This window comes from Bison bison, unplaced genomic scaffold (assembly GCF_000754665.1).
Source record: "Bison bison bison isolate TAMUID 2011002044 unplaced genomic scaffold, Bison_UMD1.0 scf7180017864324, whole genome shotgun sequence".
Lineage (NCBI taxonomy): Eukaryota > Metazoa > Chordata > Mammalia > Artiodactyla > Bovidae > Bison > Bison bison.
This window is the reverse complement of record NW_011494896.1, coordinates 10,165,063-10,179,258: the sequence shown is the minus strand read 5'-3', so window position 1 is coordinate 10,179,258 and position 14,196 is coordinate 10,165,063. Positions and strand designations below refer to the sequence as shown.

At 47.8% G+C, this 14,196-nt stretch overlaps 1 protein-coding gene across 1 annotated transcript in view; it reads right to left on the bottom strand.

Annotated features, from left to right (window-relative positions):
- The window catches only part of TENM4 (teneurin transmembrane protein 4), an 858,900-nt gene that overhangs the window by 46,122 nt on the left and 798,582 nt on the right, over positions 1-14,196 (bottom strand). The window contains exons 26-28 of the mRNA XM_010853253.1: positions 12,219-12,451; positions 7,942-8,096; positions 577-1,454 (exon numbers count right to left, since the gene is read on the bottom strand). Of these exons, the coding sequence (XP_010851555.1) occupies positions 577-1,454; positions 7,942-8,096; positions 12,219-12,451 (1,266 nt within the window). The remainder of the gene's footprint in view (positions 1-576; positions 1,455-7,941; positions 8,097-12,218; positions 12,452-14,196) is intronic.

The following is a 14,196-nucleotide window of genomic DNA, read 5'->3' as shown; positions in this document are numbered from 1 at the left end:
AATTTGCTGTATGTCTCAGGAAACTCAAACAGGGACTCTGTATCAACCTAGAGGGGTGGGATGGGGAGGGAGATGGGAGGGAGGTTCAAGAGGGAGGGAATATATGTATACCTGTGGCTGATTCATGTTGAGGTTTGACAGAAAACAGCAAAATTCTGTAAAGCAATTATCCTTCAATAAAAAATAAATTAATTTTAAAAAAAGATGTGGACTTGGATCATGTGGACAATTGCTGACACTTAACCAAGTATTTTCTATCTATGTCACTTCCCTGTAGTGAGTCCATGAGGGAAGGTTTCCATTTTACAGAGGTGGAAGCTGAGGCCTAGGGAGATTAAGTCCACAGGGAAAGCTGGATTCAGGCCCAGCTTCTCTGACTTCAAAGCTCATGCCTTTCCTCCTACACCATATTCCTTCCTAGGAGTAATCATCTGGGTTATTAACATGCAGAACATGTAATTGGTCATGGTTTGCATCTCAAGTGAATTAAAATAAAAGACATCCATAAATGAACGCTTCATCAGTTTACCTCTAATTCTACAGTGCAGCCATGAAGCAAAACCACCAAACACTTACTCATAAAACGTTGTCCATCCATTTTCATTGCTCTTGGTGGCTAGCAGGCCAGAGTTGCCGTGGTACGTCATCATGGCCAACTCGTGTCCTTGTGTGGTTACACTCTTGAGTGCGCTGTTGGTGCCCATGGTCACCCAGTACACCTGGCCATCCGGGACCACCAGCCAGAGGGGCATCCCCGTGGAGTCTCTGCGGACGTTGACCATGTTGCCGTTGTTGTCTGTGATGAGCGTGACGTCACCATCCCCGGTGTAGGTGAAGTTGTACAGGTAATCTCCAGTGGGGAGGCTTTGGGTGTACAGATGCTTGCCACTGGTATCAAACAGGTAGAGCTCCTGGTCGATCGGGGAGGACAGCTCATACATGTTCTGGGTGTTGAGGAAAGGCTTGTTCTTCCTGATAAACCGGATTCGGATATTCCCAAGGTCAGCCACATAAAGCTCCCCGTCAGCACACACAGCCAAGGAAGATGGGATATTCAGCTTCGCGTCTTTGGCGTAGCCATCATCTCCAGAGAAACAATCACAGTTGGCATCATTTTTACAGTCACAGCCACTGGGGGCCCCGGCAACCAGTGAGATTTCTCCGCTGGTGGTGACCTGCCTGATGCGGTTGATCTTCTTCTCGTCGGTCTCAGCAATATACAGGACCCCATTGTGAGAGACGGCCAAGGCAGTGGCCGACTCCAGGGTCGCGTGCACGGCCACCTTGCTCAGCAGGAAGTGGTCGATGCCGGGCACCTGGCAGTGCATGGGCCTCCCGGCGACGATGCGCACCTGGTGGTTTTCAGAGATCTGCAAGACCACGTTGTTGTCTAGGACGTAGAGGGAGTTGTCCATTGGGTTGACGGCTAAGTCTGTGGGCCACTCCAGGCGAACCTGATGATGGAGACACGGACACTCAGATGCCTGTCGAGGTGCCCACCACTGATCATCCCACACCCTGTACAACCCTGGGTTGCTGTAGAGTGGACCAAGCGCCAGCACAGGCAGTCCTGCCTGATCAGCAGGCAGCAGCCTGTCATCACCCGCGGATATCAGCCCCTGATCAGACAGAAACTATGCGAGAGCCCCACCGAGACACCTGATGGTCTATGTTAGACTGACGAAACACAGAGAAGGGGATAACAAACAAACAAACAAAAGGAAGAGGTGAGAAGAGAGACTTCCGAGTCAGACACGCCTGGGTTCAGATCCCCATTCCCCCACTTACAGCCTTGGGCAAGTTACTTTGCCTCTCTGAGCCTCAATATCCACATCTGTGAGATAAGTAATGGTAATAGTCCCGAGGGTCTGACCCCCTCAGAAGTGCTCAAAGAATGGCAGCTAATGTTACTGAGGTGGGAGGGGAAGGCAGATGCAGTCTGGAGGCTGAAGGAGAAGTTGTTTAGAGGCTTAAGGAAGATCTTACGTGAATTGTTGCTAAACGCATGGCAGAGGATTTCTCAGTTCATGGAGTAACACATGGCTAGGGGCTGGGGATGTAAAGTGAATGCAACCCTGGCCCCTGTCTGACATAGTTGCAGACCTGTGATTCTCAAATCTGGCTACACAGGAAGGACCTGTGGTGATTTAAGAAAGTATTGACGCTAAAATTCCATCTCTGATCAATTAAGTTAGATCCCTGGGTATGGAGCTCTGGGAAAGGCACAAAAGCATCCTGGATGATCCTAATATGTGCCTGGGAATCAAAACTGGATCTTTTTCCTTCAAGGGTGATCTCTGGCCTGAGAGCGTTGGCATCGCCTGAGAGCTGGTCAGTATAGCAGAATGGTAGGCCCCACCCCAAACCTACTGAATCTGAATTGGCATTTCAACAAAATCCCTCGGAGGCTCCTGCACATGCATACTGAAGTTGGTGATACGATGGTTTCTAGTACCTCAGAGAACAAGTCCACCTGGGAGAGATGAACAACGTCAGCTACGGGAATGGAGGGTTCAGAGGTCCTGCGCCCCAGGTCTGAGCCTCCTCTGAGCCAGGCCGGGATGCCTGCAGGGATCACAGGGGGCTGGCCTACAGGTGGGCATGCAGGGGACTGCAGCCTGGCAGGTCTAAGGTCAGGATACTCTTTCTTGCCTTGGTGGCCTTGGAGGCTGGGATGTTGGGTATCTCGCCCTGGGAGGTGCTGGCACTAAGGGAAGCCCTTTGCCAGCTGTGTTCCCCAAGAGATCCAGCCACAATGCATGTAGGCAGACAGCTGCTGCCTGCGCTTGCCTTATCCACCCCACTGCTGGGGACTCTTCGCCTTAGGATCCTGAGCCTCCAACAAGTCCTTGACATTCCATCCAACTTGGGGCTTATTTAAGTAAATGTTACACGTTTGAGTGAGCCATTTCTCTTCCAGAAATTTACACCTGTACACCCCTGACTACAGAGGTGCTTATCACAGCCATTTTTAATAACGCTGAAAGGCTGGAACCAACCCAGATGCTCGATGACAGAGACCTGGCCGAAGAAATTATAGTCCATTTCATGCATCCACAGGTTAGAGCACTCTGTGCAGCAGTTAAAAGTGACGTCACAGATGGATACTTAACGACACGGGAAGATGTTTGCTACGTATTAAGTAGAAAGAACAGTTTGAAGATCTGTAATCACAGTGTGATCCCAACTGGGGGAACCAGACAACAATAAAGTAGATAGATGATGGACAGAAGCGGGGTTAAAAGCTTGAGGGTTATATACGGAAATGTTAACCGGTATTGGGAGGAGAGGGAATTTTAACTTTCTTCTTTGTTACTTAAAATTTTTTATATTTCCTGCAATGTGCAAGTGGGAGTTGACTATAGTGAAAAGAAACCCCAGAAGACAATACACCTCTGAGATGTGGCCACCTCCATCTGGCCCTTGAGCTCAGGGCCCTTCTCAGCACGGAGCAGGCCCTGCCAGCTGCACTGCTCCGAGGGTCTGCTTGCTCCCTCGCCCCCGGCCTGGGCCCCCTCTGCCCCACAGCACAGGGGGCGCCAGGCAACGCCAGCACCAGCGGCTGGGCTGCCTCCCTTCACACTTCCCAGCACTCCCCGGAGCACAGCATCACAGCTGCCTTCGGCTGCATCAAGAACACAGTTTACTCTCAAGTGACAGGGGAATTTTCAATTTCCTAAAGCCCATTTCTTGTCAACACTGGCTGCTAAATATTTTATGCCCTCTGGCCCTGTGGTGCCTTGGGGACATGCTTGCCGAGACCTTTCTGCCTGTCATTATGATGAAAAGACGGCTCCTTGATGGGTGGGGGAACCTGGGAGGGAGAGGGAGAGGAAGCGGGGAGGAGGGAAGGACAAGCCTCTCCTACTCTCTCCTGCGTGCCCACGTGCACATAGCCACCCAGGAAAGAAGGCGAAAGAAGTGCGCTTGGAGTCATGGTGAGTGTATGATGGTTCTGGACCAAGTACCTATGCTGCTCTGATTTTACCTCCCTGTTAGCGATGACCCTGTGGAGGCTTCATTTCCCATCACCAGAACGGAGGGACATTACAGTTTCTGAGGTCCCTTCCCTCCAGCTCGCACTTCTGTCATCCTGAGATGGAATCAAGCTCCCTCCCCCTCCCCCAGAGCATGCTGTGCCTTTATTAAAGCTCCCTGACTTGACTGCCTCATTGCAGAGTCATTTGCAAAAACGGATCATGGAATGGATGGACGAATGACTGGTGAATGGCATAGAGAGAGGGAGGGATTGGGGGTCTGGATACTTTACTTCTTAGTTTAGTCCACCAGTGACCACAGGTGTGACCTTCCTCAAGTTACATAAGTGCTTTGAACTTCTTTCCTCATATGTAGATGGTGCTAATAAATCTTATATGAGTAGTCGTGAGGATCAAACGAGACGATGCACAAGGAAATTCTTTGTAAATTACAAAGAGAATGAATACTTACAGCCCATTATTAGCTGCCAGACACTGTGTGGGGCTCTTATGTAATATTTATTACCCCCTTCTACATACGGGAAAGAAGTTCAAAATGCTTTACATGATATCATGAAAAAAAATTTCCTTTCTGCACCCCTGAGGGAACCTAGCACAGAGCTCTGCATTTATAATCACATTTTCCTTCACCAAGTCTGTTTCCCCATCTATAAAATGGGGTATGCAATACCTACCTTGAGGGATTATTGTTGTTGTTCAGTCGCTAAGTGGTGTCCGACTCTTTGTGACTCCACGTGGGATTATGGTGACAATTAAACAAGAAAAGTTGTCATATCCATCTCTGTGTCCCCATTTGTAAGAGTGCCTGCACACAGTACGTTCTCAGGAAATCATTTTGGACTATGGACAGGGTGATGATACTCAGTGTCTGTGGTGGCCGCAGGCTGCAGAGTTGAGAACTCATGCCTGGTTCTGAATGGATGCTCCGGACAGATGGCAGCACCTCCCATTACGTCTCTACTCTCTGCCTCCCTCTGTTTTCTCCTCCCACCTGGTCTTCAGTCCAAGAGAGCTCCCTGGTTCTCCTCCTTGCATTCTTATTTTTAAACTTCTGCTCAATCACTTTGATTTATTTTAAAATTCATTAAAGTACATGAAAAGTTTTCTAATTTATGGCTTTTTTTCCCCCCAAAATTTAAAGTTAATGCCATTTACCTAATTTTCTTTCAGCCATGAAAGGTTTTCTTCACATTTCTAACAAGAATTTGTTCATTCCATTAGTTTTCTTTTTTTTTTTTTGTACACGTGTTCCCCATCCTGAATCCCCCTCCCACCTCCCTCGCCATATCATCCGTCTGTGTCATCCCAGTGCACCAGCCCTGAGCATCCTGTATCATGCATTGAACCTGGACTGGTGATTCATTTCACATATGATATTATACATGTTTCAATGCCATTCTCCCAAATCATCCCACCCTCGCCCTCACCCACAGAGTCCCATGCCAGTCAGAATGGCTGCTATCCAAAAGTCTACAAGCAATATATGCTGGAGAGGGTGTGAAGAAAAGGGAACCCTCTTACACTGTTGGTGGGAATGCAAACTAGTACAGCCACTATGGAGAACAGTGTGGAGTTTCCTTAAAAAACTGGAAATAGAACTGCCTTATGACCCAGCAATCCCACTGCTGGGCATACACACCACGGAAACCAGAATTGAAAGAGACACGTGTACCCCAATGTTCATCGCAGCACTGTTTACAATAGCCAGGACATGGAAGCAACCTAGATGTCCATCAGCAGACAAATGGAGAAGAAAGCTGTGCTACATATACACAATGGAGTATTACTCAGCCATTAAAAAGAATACATTTGAATCAGTTCTAATGAGGTGGATGAAACTGGAGCCTATTATACAGACTGAAGTAAGCCAGAAAGAAAAACACCAATACAGTATACTAATGCATATATATGGAATTTAGAAAGATGGTAATGATAATCCCTTTGCATTCTTACCTCTGAGCAGTTTCTCATTTCTCTGCCTCACCTCCCTGCTCCACACAGCACAGTAAAGCAGCTGCGTGTTTGTGATAGAGGAAGCTCTGAGGATGAAAGCCAGGCCCCTTCCCATATGCATGTATAAGAGTTTATGGCTATGTCAGAGAGTGTGGTAAAAAGAATCCTGTGCTTCAATTCGGATGAGGGCGGTGAGGACCAGGGACATGGAGATTTCAGTCCAGGATTTCTGAATTTAAGCGTGGATTTTTTTTCCCCCTCCACAATATGCCAGTTGTCTTCCAAGACTTTGATCTGGCTGCTTGGCAGCACCTCCAGCTAAAGCTACACAATTTTCCAACGTGTGGATTGAAATTTTTCGGCACCCTGTGCTGGCTGGTGGAGGGCCCATTTGGAGAACTGAAGAGACTTGGACGTAACATCCTCAGGCTGTGGCTGCTTCCTGACGGGGTAAATCAAGCTTGCTCACAGACTGGAGAGGGAAACCCTCGAGCCAGCAAGGGGAAGCCTGCCAAATTGGAAAGACGGGTGGCAGAGAACAAATTCCCACTCGGGAGCATAACAATCAGTAGCTGGTGCAGAGGGAAACCACACCAGCACCGGACAGGGAAGCACGCAGCTGCGGGACGGCCGGCAGCAGCCCTGAGGTCCGGGTGAGGGGCTCGGCGACACGCTGGGAGCAGGGGCAGGCATGAGCCGGGGAGCTTCCCAGCCTCCGTCACCTGTTGAACCCAGGCAGCAGGTTGGCAGTGAGTGGCAAAGGGCCTTATGCAGGCTCCCCTAGAAGTGAGGGTGTTTAAAAAGCCAAGTGTGCCCACTGCTAACACCAAATCCAAATTTAATGTGATTTGAACCTCCTTGTATCTCTGGCTTTGCTAATCTTGACAAGATGGATATTCACTGATTCAGCGCCAGCCAGGTTCTACTAAAGGATTGAGCAATAAAGGACACATCCCTTCTCAAGTCACTGTAGGACAAACTAGGGACACGCAGAACAGCAGCCAGAACCTTGTGTCTCTCTTGGGTCTACATGGGGCTCCTGGAGCCCACTCACTGAGGTTCAAACCCTGGTGTGGTAAGGTAAGTCCTTTCCTTATTGGCTGCAAAACACACTCCAGCTCCAACTCCTGCATCTTCCTTCTACGAACCCTGTCCTCAGTGCTCAGTCTTCCAATGTTCCTTGAATGTTTCCGGCCCACAAACACCTTTGTGCCATTGCACACGCAGTTTCCATTGTGTGAAATGTCTCCTTTCTTCCTGCCACCCAACAAACTCCTATTCAGCCTTCACAAGCTAGCAAAGTCACCTCCTCTGTGAAAGCGGGACTAGAATTTCTGTTTAGTGAGCCCTTCCGGAGCACCGAGTGGTGCTCGGAGCTCTTGCATACATCGTTTCCGTATTCTCAAGGCAATCCTGCCAGGACAACATCAATTACTCCTATTTTAGAGACATGAAAAGCGAGGCTCAGAGGACCTCAGCAACTTGTCTAAAGTTATACAGCTGGTGAGTGGCAAAGATGGGATTCAATCAATCCACTAATGAATTAATCAACAAACGAGTATTGGGTGTGCTCCTGTGTACCAGGCACCCTGGTTACAGCAGAGGAAAAGATGGACAGAATTCCTGTCCTCACGTAGCTTACAGCCTAGAGGGAGAACAGGCAATGTTCAAGTATCTGTGAGTTCATGAGGTTACGGATTTAAATTTACACTGTATGAGGCTCTCCTGCCTTCGAGGGCTGCATGGGGCAGATTTCTTCAGTCCTCCGGGTCTTCCTGTGTCACCACTTGTCACCTCTGATGGTGACCGTCCAGAGCCCCACACTGTGCTGGACTCACCTATGCGTCCTTAATGCTCTTAAGAGGCCCTGCACCAAGAGTGTGCTCACAAGCCTTGTGCAACACAAAGACGAACAGCCAGCAGGCAAGCCAGGTGCCCACGAGAGGACAAGCATGCTGACCCAGGGCCCCAGCAGACAAAGCCTCCTTACCTGAGAGATATCCATCACAGAGTCACAGCTCAGGGGCCGGGCCGAGCTGAGATCGTTGGAGCCCAGCAGGGTGGAGATGACCCCGTTCTGATCAATGCGTCTGATCATGGTGCCGTCCACGAAATAGATCAGCCCCGACTTGTCCACTGTGATGCCTGGGGTGGAGAAGCCCAAACAGGACATCCAGCCTTAGAGGTGGTTAACAACCCGCGTACTCAGGGAAACGTGCAGGGTGATGGGCACATCTCCTCTATGATTTGATTAGATCTTCCCCACGACATTCATCCCCTCTCTGAAGACAGCTGCCCAAGGGCTTGTACAAAGGGGATCAGCACAGGCCTCTGGTTGTTCTACCTTGCTGCCTCTGAAGATATTTACCTATCATCTCAGTCATCCACAAAACCTAGACTCATAACTGCCGGGAGTTAAGCACTAGAGGTAGTGGCAAGGAGGAACATTTTCAATGTCAAATGATGGACTATGTAAATTAACCTACTTCTGAAGACCTGAAATTATAATCATCAAATCCCTTTGATTGCAGTAATTTTTCTTTTCTTCCAGGACAATCATCCCTCACGCTTTTCTAGTCTATTACTATTTGATGTTATTCTATTCTAATTTTTAATTTCTTTGGCCACACCATGCAGCTTGCAGGATGTTAGTTCTCTGACCAGAGATTGAACCAGGCTCCCTGCAGTGGAAGTGTGGAGTCCTAACTACTGGACCGCCAGGGAGTTCTCTATTACTATTTTAGTTTCGTTGGTTATTTTAGAATTATAGAGCCTAAAAAAGAATCCTTTGGATTCGTGTAGGGAATACTGGTGAATTTAAAGTCTAAAAAAGGCACAATGAAAGGCACAATGAATTATCCAACGTTCCTTTCCTCCAGTTGCTAGACTATCCCGCCTGCTGACTTTCTCCAGGGCCACCTGTGTGACCTCAGGCAAGTCACTGGATGTCCTTGCATTTGTTTTCTTAGCTGTGAAATGAAAAGACTGTTCCAGATCTGTATTTGTCACGTTTGGATGTGTATGACAATCACCCGGGAGCTGGCTAAAAGGCACCATTCCCTCAGGCACCTGGTTCACAAAATCTCAAGTTCAGCCTGAACATCTGCCTGTATTTTTGACCAGTGCCCTGGGTGATAATGACGTAAAAAGATATAAATCAAAGTTTGAGAACCACTCTAGTAAGGGAGGACTTCTTAACCAGTGATATGGATAAGAATCGCCTGAAAAATCTTTAAATACATGTATTTATACACACCCCTCTGCTTGGTCTCACTCCCAGAAACACCATTAATCAGTCACAGGTTGGCTGGGACTAGGACCAAGGCTCAGGGGTGATACTGACACTCCAGGTCTAGAATCACAGGAGTCAGACATACCCTATAGAAGTGTGAACCGCTGAGGGGTCCTGGGGCCGAGAGACAGACAGGGTGTGCCCCTGAGGAATGCGCGGTCTAGCTGAGGGAGCACAGGAATCACTTTGGACCCAGGGAGTGACAGAAGCCACAGCGGTTCATGGGGAAATAAAGGAGATTCTGGTCAGTTTCATCTTGTTTTTTCTGGGGCAGGAACTGAAAGAAGGGGTCAGGAAAAGCTTCACAGAGGTGGAGATGTTTAAAGTTAAAAAGCCTCCCAGTTATATAACCTTGGGGTAGTCACTTCACTTCCAGGATAAACTTCACTTCACTTCATGGATAAAATGCAGGTAATAACATCTGACCTGTAATAGTTAGCCCTTGATTATTGGAGCGATTTAGAATTATGAGAACACGAAACCCACCCTGGGCTTGCTCTCAAGGGCCCACAGGTCTATGACCGGTCAGGAGGGTGGGGTTAAGACAGCCAAGGGCCTCTGCGTGGTGAACACCCACGGGAGCTGGGCTTCCTCCTGCCCGCTGCCTTAGGCTGTTCAGGGCTGAACACTGATTTCACGTGGAGGACTGGAGGCCTTAAAGCGGGGGCCGTCCTCCTTCTGTCCCTGCTTAGAATATAAACTAATTTCATTTTTCAAGCCTAGGAGCTTAAGACAGGCACTTTCTTGTCTGAGTGGCTGCTCTTGGTCTTTCTCCTCCATCTGCTGTAGGACTGATGAATGCTCCGGGAACAATTGGGTTTCTTGTTTACAAAGTTGGCTGCACAGGCTAATAGAAGGGACGTGCGCCCTGATTAATGACTTCATTTTTTTCTCCTTTTGTTGTGCTAAATAGATGGACATCTTTTCTCCTCCCTGTTGCACAGTGTCTGCACATCCTGGCACCCTTGTCATTTCTATCTGGGTTAATTACAGGCTTTGGGGCAATTTCCCTGTCACTACATCTGTGTGTGTGTGTGTGTGTGTGTGAGAGAGAGAGAGAGAGAGAGAGAGAGAGAGAGAGTGTGGAGGGTGGAGAACACACGTGTGCGGAGCAAATGAGAAAAGATCTTGAGAGAATAAAAATTCTCAGGAAAAACTGTTTTAATTTTAAGAGAATAGAACCTTGCCACCAAAAAGGCTCTCACGGACCATTTAGCCCAATCTGCACGTTTACGAAAGGAAAACAGGCCCACAAGGGGAGGTCCCAGAGCTAGGGGTTGCAGAGCGAAATCATAATGCAGGCTCCCTGAGTGCAAGTGTAGTGTTCTTTCCACTCCAGGCTACTCTCTCAGTATTAGGATATTGTAATTCAGAAGGAGATTAACCACAAGTGTCACAAACTTTACCCCATGGAGTTACTACCTGATCACTTCAGGTATGTGGTAGAGACATACAAGTAATGATACACGATAGTCTGTACATACAATAAAACAGGAATAGGAATTACCATTTATGAGATGTTTATCATGTGCCTGGTACCACTGTCCTAAGCAAGTATTTACATTCCTGATAACAGTTAATCTGGATGACAACTGTACAGTGTATTTCTATTTAGAGGAGGAAAATGGGGCTCAGAGAGGTTAAACAACTCACACAAAGTCACACAGCTATTAGGCAGCAATGGCATAATGCTGGTGGTTTAGTCACTAAGTTGTGTGAGGGGTCACTCTTTGTGACCATGGACTGTAGCCCTCCAGGCTCCTCTGTCCATGGGATTTCCCAGGCAAGAGTACTGGAGTGGGTTGCCATTTCCTTCTCCAGGGGATTTTCCCAACCCAGGAATCAAACCTGCATCTCCTGAGTTGCAGGCAGATTCTTTACAGCTGAGCCCCCAGGGATTCCCATTAGGTAGCACTGTCTGAATGTAAATACAGGACTGCCTGACTTCACAAGTCTACAGCTTACATTTGAAACCAAGCCCTGAAATCTGGCTCTACTTAAAAAAATATCGCTCATGACATTTTTATAGGCCATCATATGAAACATATTAATTTTGACTCTCAGTACAATTCTAGGAGGTAGACACAGAAGATATTGTTACTACTATTTTATTGACGAGGACCCTGTGGCTTAGACACCATAGGTCATTGGCTTTAGAGCCTGCAGCACGGTGAACACGTGCCGATGGATGTCTGCTGAAAACAATGGCTTCTCCTCCAAAAAGCCTTCCCGGTCTCCTGGGCACAGGGGCCTCCTTGGCTCTGGGCTCTCAATGCACAGTTCTTTCTCCTTGCACCTCAGGGAGCACTTCCCCCCCTCTCCCATCTCCATGATTAACATTCAAGTCTTATTTTTATGCGAAAATGAGCTTATCTATGTACACACAGTACACTGTATACTCAGCAAATACTTGCTGAATAAGTGAATGGAAAGTAAGTGTGGGTGTGAAGAGGTCCAGTTTTTTGAAGGACTCAAAATTGAAGCTTAAGAGTTAACCCATCCTATAGGACATGAACATGTGCAAAGATGATATACTGCCACTTTTTTTTAAATCAAACAATGACATGAAAGGCAGCATATATATCCAACAGGAGGGGACTGATAAATAACAAGATATCCATTTGGTGGAATACTATATAGCCATTAAAAGCAAATTCATAGAAGACTCTTTAGTGACATGGAGAAATATTTGTGATATATCACTTAGGAAAAAAAAAAGTAGGTTACTAAAACAACTTGTTTAATGTGACTTAATTTTGTTGGTTTCTGGTGAGCATTAGAAAAAAGGCTAGGGGGAAAGACAGGAAATATTAACTGGGAATATTTCTGGCAGGTGGAATTATGACAGCTTAAACTTTCCTCAGTAGAGTTCTTAGCATTTTCCAACTTTTTTGCAATGATAAACAGGTTCACCTTTTGGAAATGGAACTACCCCTATGAATGTTACTGAGAGAGTTTTGAAAGCCAAGCCTTACCCCTGGGGTTGGTAAGTGTGGCTTCCGTGGCTTTTCCACCATCCCCACAGCGAGTGTCATCGAAGGGGAGGCACTGGTCACCTGTCCCCGCCACCACCTCAGAGTTCTTGACGAGGTCCTTCACCACCACCGTGGACTTGATCTTGAAGACCCGCCGGCTGGTGGTGTCCGAGAGGAAGACGGCCCCACTCATGGGGTCTGTGGTCAGGTAGTATTTGTGTGCTGGGCTGTGGCTGGAAAACAAGGACATGCCAGTTGGTGAGCACTTCCTTCTTTCCTGACAGGCAGCCAGAGATACAGAACTTGAGATTAAGCCAAAAAGGGGACAATGTCCCTCTTTGGGATGATGGTTCCCCAATTTTTCTGACCTCTGTGGTTGGCCTTTGCTTCTCACCCAACTATGAATGCAAGAGGTTCTTGTTGATGACTGTCATGCCCAGCCAACAGTGCGATGCCTGTTTTCTTTAAAAAGATTATCCGTTGAGGCTGACCAGAGGTGGTCTGTAAATCCAGACCAGAGACACGAAAGGATCTGACTTTAAAAAACACTTCAAAACTAAACAAAACAACACACAAGCTCTTCCCCCATGCAGCTTTTACAGCAGCTCCACCCCCTTCTTGGGACTGACTGCTAAGGTCCCAGCCACACTGGACCGCAGCCAGTGTCAACGGCGTCTTCTTTTGACACTCATATTACACTTATCAGGGGCCCCGTAGTCTCCTTCCTGCAGCCAGACCCAAATGAGCCACATGATTAGTCTGTGATTGGCAGCAACAGCCAAGGAAGAAGAAACAAAGAGGGGAGCTGTGCTGGTGATGGCTCTGTTTCTGCAAAACAGCTGCAAAGAGCAGGATGCACTAACGGAGGAGAGTGAACTAGACAGGGACGGTACAGAGAGATGACGGCGACGAGGCCGAATCTCCAGGCACAGGGCAGGAAAAGTCGCACAGGCTTTGGGTTCAGATCAGTCTGGGTTCCATGTCTAGCTCTGCCATTTTGTGGTTCTGAAACCTGGGCAACTGACCTGGTCTCCTGAGCCTCACGTTTTCTTCATCTGCAAAATGGGCGTGTGAACCTTGCTGGTATATTGGGAACATTATATAAAATGTTACATAAATTATATGATAAATACTCAGCATAGTGCATGGCACACAGTGCTGTGTGTGCTGTGCATAGTCGCTCAGCCGTGTCCGACTCTTTGTGACCCCATGGACTGTAGCCCACCAGGCTCCTCTGTCCAAGGGGATTCTCCAGGCAGAATACTGGAGTGGGTTGCCACGCCCTCCTCCAGGGGCTCTTCCCAACCCAGGGATCGAACTCAGGTCTCCAGCATTGCAGGAAGATTCTTTACTGTCTGAGCCACCAGGGAAGCCCACAGTAGGCACTTGGTAATCATAATTATTATTTTAATTACTAGTCATTATGTCTGTTTTTGCCTTTGGAGAGGACTACAGAGTAGGTATCTCTTATTAAGCCTGAATTTTGCTATCATGTAGTAATGATTTACAATTTCTTCCCAGTCTAGGGCATTCCCTCACCACTTGTCATCAGCCATCCTGACAACTTGTCCCTCAAACATGTCTTCACACCTCTTTGCATCTGCGGTTCCTGCTCTGGGGACCATCCTGTACCCTCCCGTTCTCAGCCTCAGTTTCAGTTCAGTTGCTCAGTCGTGTCCGACTCTTTGGGACCCCATGAATCGCAGCACGCCAGGCCTCCCTGTCCATCACCATCTTCCAGAGTTCACTCAGACTCATGTCCATCGAGTCGGTGATGCCATCCAGCCATCTCATCCTCTGTCGTCCCCTTCTCCTCCTGCCCTCAATCCCTCCCAGCATCAGAGTCTTTTCCAATGAGTCAACTCTTCGCATGAGGTGGCCAAAGTACTGGAGTTTCAGCTTTAGCATCAGTCCTTCCAAAGAAATCCCAGGGCTGATCTCCTTCAGAATGGACTGGTTGGATCTCCTTGCAGTCCAA